Source organism: Onychostoma macrolepis, chromosome 01, assembly GCF_012432095.1.
Source record: "Onychostoma macrolepis isolate SWU-2019 chromosome 01, ASM1243209v1, whole genome shotgun sequence".
NCBI lineage: Eukaryota > Metazoa > Chordata > Actinopteri > Cypriniformes > Cyprinidae > Onychostoma > Onychostoma macrolepis.
In genome coordinates this window covers 10810043-10817978 of record NC_081155.1, presented here as the reverse complement: position 1 = coordinate 10817978, position 7936 = coordinate 10810043, and the positions used below count along the sequence as shown (strand labels likewise).

Sequence of the window (7936 nt, the reverse complement as noted above, 5' to 3'; positions counted from 1 at the left end):
GTTTTTCCTAAACTTACCAATGAGAAATTAAAGTGATACTTGACTAAAACGAATGATTCTGACAGCAAAGCTCATATTATTTGGTCGAAGAAGAATCTTATGAGAATCATCATTCAGATTTATGACTTTTAATTGCATACAAAATAGGATGTTTCATATGATATAAAGAGATTTCATTTCTGATCCCCCCCCCCCCTCTTTTCAGTGCGTTTGCTTGCCACATAGTATTTCATAGCGTTCCGCGGGAACGTTCTCAGAACTTTGGCTAAGTTTCTAAAGTTCTCTCGAATTTATGAACGAACATTCTTAACGTTAATAGAACGCTTGTTTAATGTCATCTGGTTTTAAAAAATGTTTTCAAAACATTGTTAAACACTTAGCTCAAAAACGTTCAGTGCGCTTTTTTTTTTCCTGATCCGTTTCAGCTTGATGTTACTTCCTCTTTTAGAACGATAAGCGAACATTCCATTTTATGAGCAAACATTATGGGAACGTTACTTCTGATGAGAAGTAACGTTCCCATAATGTTTGCTCAATTATAAAATGGAATGTTCCCTTAAGGTTATAACCAAACACAGACACACACACACACAAATAATAAAAAATAAATAAATAAATAATAAAAAGAATATATATATATATAAATATGTAAATATATATATATTATTATTATTAAAAATCGGACGTTTTCATACCATAAGAGCAAAAAATTTTTTACAACATATTTTGTTAGCTGGGTACCATGGTGCACATCCCAAAAAATACAGTTTTACTATGTTATCATGTCCCAAAATATGTTTTAACATGCTACTTTTAGTTACGTTAGTGCTTATGGTTGTCAGTTCTTTTTTTACACACTGCATCAATATACCTCGACTTTCAAATCATGTCTTGCAAACTAACATTTTAGGAATTTTTCAGTGAGTTTTTGAACAGGTGCTGAGTTTGCAAGAATATGCTGATCAAATATTATATTTGACTTTATATTATAAAAAGTCATGTGCTCCAAATACTATAATGACGTAAAGAAATAAATTCCAAAAAACATTTCTTCTCAGTCCCAGGGGGATAAACACAGACTAAAGTCATTAGAGCTGATTAAGTTTTAGGACAAGCGCTCGGATTAACATCCTGCCCACGTCACAATGCAAACCCTGCTGGGCGCGCGCTGATTGGACAGACGCTTCTTTCTGCGTTGCTCCGCTGCTGCTGGAGAGACAGGCGAACCGAGCGGATCCCGAACCGAGCCCGAGCGCTCGTGCTTTCCGTGTGGATCTGCGTGGAAGATGGCGGAGTTGAGCGCAGTCCGACACGAACTTGTGAGTATTTTCATAATGAAGAGTGCCGCGGGTTTTGTGGGGACTGGAAGCCGTGTGTCCTGCTTCACACACGAAAACAAGTTTGTCAGCAGTGAGAACTAGACTAGAGAATCAGCACGTATTGATGGTTTAAAGGAATAGTACACATTGAAATAATAGGCATCGTTTACTTACCCTGGTTTCCTTCCCAACGTGTTTAGCAGAACGTTAACGCTTGTTCTACAATGTAAGCGAATGGGGACTGGAGCTGTCAAATTCCAAGCATGACAAAAAGGAGTGCATATTGTCTTATGCACTATATTGTCTTATGAAGCGACACGGTAGTTTTGTGTGAAGAACAAATTTGGCACATAAACAGTTTGTTTTCAGTTTTGTCAAATGTAATTGGATGTCTTGTTAGTTGTGATGATTTAGATTCAAAAGACTTGGAATATAATTAATATGGAGTATGTTTAGGATATTTTTATGGTTCTGTTAGTCCTCTGGGGGCTTGACAGCTCCAGTCCCCATTCACTTTCATTGTGTGTAAAACAAAGCAGCTTGGATATTGTGAATTTGTATGTTCCCTGTGTCATCACCACTTAGTGAATCAGTATTTCCACCTGTTCAGTGCTGTGTATCTATACATGTGATTTGCATGTTTTTTGCACAAACGGCCACCTCTTAACTTCCTGGTTGTGCTTTATCCACCACAGAGAAACAGAAATCTGAGCAGTTCTTTCGGGGAGCCTCAGTGTGTGTCACCGCAAAAAGATGAGCAACAGAAACTGGTAATGTCCTGACACATGTGGTTTTGTTTATATGTGCATGCTGTTTTGTCTCATGTCGCTGTGTTGTGTTTGACAGGCCGTGCCGTTCTGCGGCGGCATCCGGGACGGACTGAGACCGGGGAAGAAAATCACGATCATGGGCGTCGTGAATGCAGATCCGGACAGGTAGCTTATGTCTCACACACGCACACTCACACCTGTAAGTGCTCACACACATGCGGGACACACCCAGAGAGGCACAGCTGTCATGCGCTTATACTTATCTGTATAACTTAAGCGATCAAAGCTTCTAGCTAGTTAACTAGGAATGAGGTTAGACAGAAAAACTTCAGATAAAATCACAGCGTCTAGACGATGACCTCTTGTATTCTGTTGATTCAGTTGCTGATTTTAACTCCATGTTGAATGTTCCTGCTCTCTCTGGGGCAGTTTTGACATCAGTCTGACGTGCGGCTGCGGGGACGTCGCTCTGGATATGTGCGTGCGGTTCGAAGACCGGGAGATTTTGCGAAACGCCTGCGTTTCTGATAGCTGGGGCGAGGAGGAGAGGTCAATACCCTACTTCCCCTTCATCGCAGAGCAGCCTTTCAGGGTCAGTGTCATCGTCATCTGAATTCAACTGAATGACGTTATGTTTTGTGTAGGGATACATATTGAGATGGTCCTCACTGCAGAACACAAGATCCAGGGGGCGAGGTTGGATCCAGATCCAACTCCTCCCACCTTACATATACAGTATCTCACAAAAATGAGGACACGCCTCACATTTCAGCAAACATTTTAGTATATCTTCTCAAGGGACAATACTATAGAAATGAAACTTGGATATATTTTAGAGTAGTCAATGTGCAGCTTGTATAGCAGTACAAATTTACTGTCCTCTAAATATAACTCAACATATAGCCATTATTGTCTAAATAACTGGCAACAAAAATGAGTACACCCTAAGTGAACATGTCAAATCTGTGTCCAAAGTGTCAATATTTTGTAGGGGCATCATTGCTATCTAGCACTGCCTTAATCCTCCTGGGCTTGGAGTTCACCAGAGCTGCGGATGCTGTTGGATGTTAGACACATGGTGCTTCTCCACCCTCAGCTTGAGGATGCCCCACATGTGCTCAGCAGGGTTCAGGTCTGGAGACATACTTGGCCACTCCATCACCTTCACCTTCAGCTTCATCCGAAAGGCAGTTGTCATCTTGGCGGTATGTTTTGGGTCGTTATCATGTTGGAAAACCACCGTTCGGCCCAGTTTCTGAAAGGAGGGGATCATGTTCTGCTTCAGAATGTCACAGTGCATGTTGGAATCCATGTTTCCCCTCAATGAACCGCAGCTCCCCAGAACCAGCAGCACTCATGCAGCACCAGACCATGAAGCTACCACCACCATGCTTGACTGTAGGCAAGATACAGTTTTCTTGGTACTCCTCACCAGGGCGCCACCACACATGCTGGACACCATATGAGCCAAACAAGTTTATCTTAGTCTCATCAGACCACAGGACATGGTTCCAGTAATTAATGCTCTTGGCCAGGTTGTCTTCAGCAAACTGTTTGTGGGCTTTCTTGTGAGCCAGCTTTAGAAGAGGCTTCCTTCTGGGACGACGGCCATGCAGACCGACTTGTTGCAGTGTGCAGCGTATGGTCTGAGCACTGACAAGCTGACCTTCCACTTCTGCCACCTCTAAAGCAATGCTGGCAGCACTCATACATCTGTTTTTGAAGCCAGTTTCTGCACCTAAAGCACAGCACGAGGTCTCAACTTCTTTGATCAACCCTTGTGAGGCCTGTTCCCAGTGAAACCCGTCTTGGAAAACCTCTGTATGCCACTGTACTGTAACTCAGTTTCAGGGTGTTACCGAACTTCTTATAGCCTCGGCCATCTTTGTGGAGAGCAACAGTTATAATTCTCAAATCCTCAGAGAGTTCTTTGTCATGAGGTGCCATGTTGAACATCCAGTGGTCAGTATGAGAGAATTGTACTCAAAGCACCAAATTTTAACTGCTCTAAAACAAGATACACAAATTTGTATAGTCCTGTCAAGCAGACAAAAACATGAATATGATGAATAGGACATGAGGCTTTGCATGGTTAACGACGTATAACTGTTAAGGTGTACTCACTTTTGTAGCCAGTTATTTAGACAATAACAAGCTGCACATTGACTACTCTAAAATATATCCAAGTTTCATTTCTATAGTATTGTCCCTTGAGAAGATATACTAAAATGGTTGCTGAAATCTGAGGGGTGTACTCATTTTTGTGAGATACTGTACCTAAACCTATATGTCTCCACCCCCTGATCCCTAAACCCACCCATCTCCACCCCTAGATGTGGATCCAACCCCGCCCCCTGGATCTTGTGTTCTGCAGTGAGGGGCTACTGTACATATTTGCAAAACTGAATGGTTGGCTGTCTACTAAGTAGTTGACTTGTTGGTGCTAATGAAGGCTTGTTAACACCATAAACATATGAAATAATAGTTCATAAAAATCATAAAAAGTGGTAACACTTTAGTATAGGGACCAATTCTCAATAATAACTAGTTGCTTATTAGCATGCAAATTAATATATTGGCTGTTTATTACTTATAAAGCACACATTCTGCATGACCATGTTCTACATCCCTAATCCTACCCAATGCCTAAACTTAACAAATACCGCACTAACTAATAAGCAGTGAGTTAGGAGTTTATTGAGGCAAAAGTTGTAGTTAACGGTTTGTTGATAGAGAGAATTGGACCTTAAAATAAAGTGTGAAAAATATATATTTTTTAAAAGGAACATTTAAAGGTTTGCTTATGTGTTTTTTATTCAGTATTATATTTGATACATCAGGCTTCTATGGCTTGTATAATGTGAATATGGAGGAACAAGGCCCAAACTAAGGAAAAGCAATTTGGTGCAGTTCCTGATGTTTATATGGACGAAAAGTAAGAAAAAATTCTGATAGCTTGTATTGTAAATCCAGGAGATCTTCATAACAGTATAGCAGATACAAAACATGATATAAATATCTTTGTCACTCTATATCTCCCAATAATGTGTCTTAGTGAGATGATATTTAAATGCTTAGATTTATGATCAAAGCTCTGTCAAAACATATTACGCAATGCATTACATTGTTGATTGAGAGATTAATGAACTAAATATCAGAAGCCTGATGATTAAATGTGATGCTGATTTTTCAAAAAAAAAAAAAAAAAGTTGCTTCTAAGTTGCTTCAGTCCAGTAAGTGTTCATCTTGAAATATTACTAACATACAAGTTATTCTCATGTTTACTTTATAGAAATCAGTGAAGATTTCACAGCAAATAGACAAGTGAAGCACAAGCTGAAGAGGGATGTTTATAATTAAGCGCTTAAAGGCTTTTGGCATCTGAACTCTTAATATAGAGTATAGAGTGACTGATGACTATGCAAAAAATAAATAGGGTAAATAAGTGTTTATTGCATGAAACTCATGGTCCTCACAAAACAGCAGGAACATGTCATGAACATGCAGTTTGAAGCTGTAGTTGACGTTTGCTAAGTCTCCTGTCATAATGGCGTTAGTTTTCTCTCTTGTTGTTTGTTCAGGTTGAGATTCATTGCGACCACCCGCGCTTCCGCGTGTTCGTGGACGGCCATCAGCTCTTTGACTTCTACCATCGCGTGAGGCCGGTGACGGCCATCGACACCATACAGATCAGCGGCAGTCTGACCATCACCAAGCTCAACTGATGCCTGCCGCGTCTCATGAGTCCAGCTTCCCACCAGCCCGTCCGTTCTGAGCATTAAAGACTGTCGGTGATACCGAAGGAGAATCCAGAATCATCTACAACTGATGAATTGATGCATTTTGAGTTATAAGGAGGCATTTATTTTTATGAGCATCACAATTCTCAGTAGCATTTTAGCAGAAGTCAACATGAAATGCCATTCGCATCCAATTTAGTTTGTTTTTCTGAGTGCAACTGACTTCAGCTCTTCAGCTCTGGACTTCAGTGCTAAAATTACACTTTTTTCATAGTTTTGGACTATAAAAATAGTGCACTATTAAGTGACATCAGTAGAGGAATTTCAGAGGAAGAACAAGTTATGAAGACAAAATATTAAACGTACCAATAAGTCAATAAGACCAGGAGCTAGGGTTGCAAAAAGTTGGAAAATTTCCAGTAAATTTTGGAAACTTTCCGGGATTTTTTGGAATCTTCCTGGGATTTTTGGAAAGTTTTCGGATATTTTCCACCCCTTTGCAACCCTACCAAGAGCATGCATTCAGAAAGTAAAAAGGGTAAGTTTGGATTTAATGTTGACTTTATGGCATTAAAGTGGAGATGAAAGAAATGGCGAAAAGTAAGATGAATGTTGCACGAGGCCAGATACAGATGCTGAACTAACAACAGAGCGTTTAACAATGTACAGCTTCAGCGAATAGCGATATATGAACGTACTGCCTGAATTTACCAGTGTAACTCTCCAGCTAATGTACTCAGGTGGAAACCCCAAAGAGGTGTATTTATTCCCTGAATACGTGTATAAAGCACAAACAGGGTGATTTGAGAGTTGCATCTGTCTTACAGCAATAGTGATTCCTTTCCATTGTGATTCCATTGACAAGCACTTAAACATACTTCAAAGCAATGCATTTTATGTTTAGCTGTGTTAACGAGACGCGTGATGAGCCGCTAATAATGTGAACTTCATTTAGGTGCTTTCGTTACTTGAGACCAGCATAAAATCAGGGAGAAAACCGTTGCATTCCAGTGCTTTCTGTGTATTTATTGTCTCTGAGCACACGGTGTGTCACGTCAACCTCTTCTTGATTGCACACACATTGTTCCTAATTAATAAAGGCTTCGAATGAATGAAATTGTATTGTCAGTGGTGATTGTAGCAGGGCTGGACACACTATTGAGTAATATTGTAGATCATTTGCATGAACCAGGTGCTTGTAGAAAAACGTACTCTAAAGTTAGTTATCTTGAGGTGCACTGAGTATTTGGTGTATACAGAACGATATTTCAAACATGCAAATGACTGGTGTGCTGCACTCCTTTCCGTCCGTTCTGGAGAGTGACATTTTAGTGTTCATGGAAGAGTCTTCCTGCATATTGTGCTGTTAAACTCCTGCCTTCGGTTTTCCTGTTGGCTTTCTTATCTCTGTTCTGCTTCCTGATGATTATGTCTATTATAGTAGAGCTGTTTCTCAACTGCACTGCAGTATAGATGGTAATGCCGTGGTACTAAGGCTCTGCTTGATTTGGGCCGGTAAGCAAAAACGTAGAAAAAGTTGATTAAAATAAAAATGACCACAAATAATAATAATAATAATAATAATAATAAAGAGATATGCTAAACAGTAGATAGATAATAGATAAGAAATAAACAAAACAAATACATATAACAATACAGTTCTATAGTGAGTAGAAAAAACTTAATGTACCTTAATAGAAACTCTTTTTCGAAAATTTTTCGAATTATATTTTGTACATTTTTGTAATATTAATTTTCACAGTATAAATTGGGTCTTTACAAAGCAGTGTAAAAAAGCTAGATTCAAATTTAAAAAATGATTAAAACTATTTTTAAACGTATATTAAAATAATAAATAGATTAATGTGAATAATAAAAAGTAGAATACAATTAATTAATAGATTAAAATAAATTAAAATAAATATGTAAAAATTACCTTAAAACACATAAATAAACAATACATAGAACAGTGAAGTACTATGCTGAGTAGAAAAAAAAAACGATGTAATTTAACAGAGACTCGATGTTTTCCAGATTGTATTTTACACATATTTATAATCTTTTCACTGTATAAATTGGGTCTTTAGGCTAGGCAGTGTGAAAAAAA

At 38.8% G+C, this 7936-nt stretch overlaps 1 protein-coding gene across 1 annotated transcript; it reads left to right on the top strand.

Annotated features, from left to right (window-relative positions):
- Positions 1–1114: 1114 nt before the first annotated feature.
- On the top strand, positions 1115–6946 carry lgalsla (lectin, galactoside-binding-like a). The gene is made up of 5 exons (XM_058792340.1): positions 1115–1319; positions 2015–2089; positions 2166–2254; positions 2519–2681; positions 5671–6946. Exons 1-5 carry the CDS (start codon positions 1287–1289, stop codon positions 5812–5814), a joined length of 504 nt encoding a protein of 167 aa, XP_058648323.1. The 5' UTR covers positions 1115–1286; the 3' UTR covers positions 5815–6946.
- The last annotated feature ends 990 nt before the right edge of the window (positions 6947–7936 follow it).

Bases quoted from the DNA above. Each gene is read 5' to 3' on its own strand.
- lgalsla (XM_058792340.1), top strand. From the start codon at position 1,287: ATGGCGGAGTTGAGCGCAGTCCGACACGAACTT. The intron at 2,090-2,165 runs GTAATGTCCTGA...TGTGTTTGACAG, and splicing joins AAGATGAGCAACAGAAACTG to GCCGTGCCGTTCTGCGGCGG. The intron at 2,255-2,518 runs GTAGCTTATGTC...TCTCTGGGGCAG, and splicing joins GTGAATGCAGATCCGGACAG to TTTTGACATCAGTCTGACGT.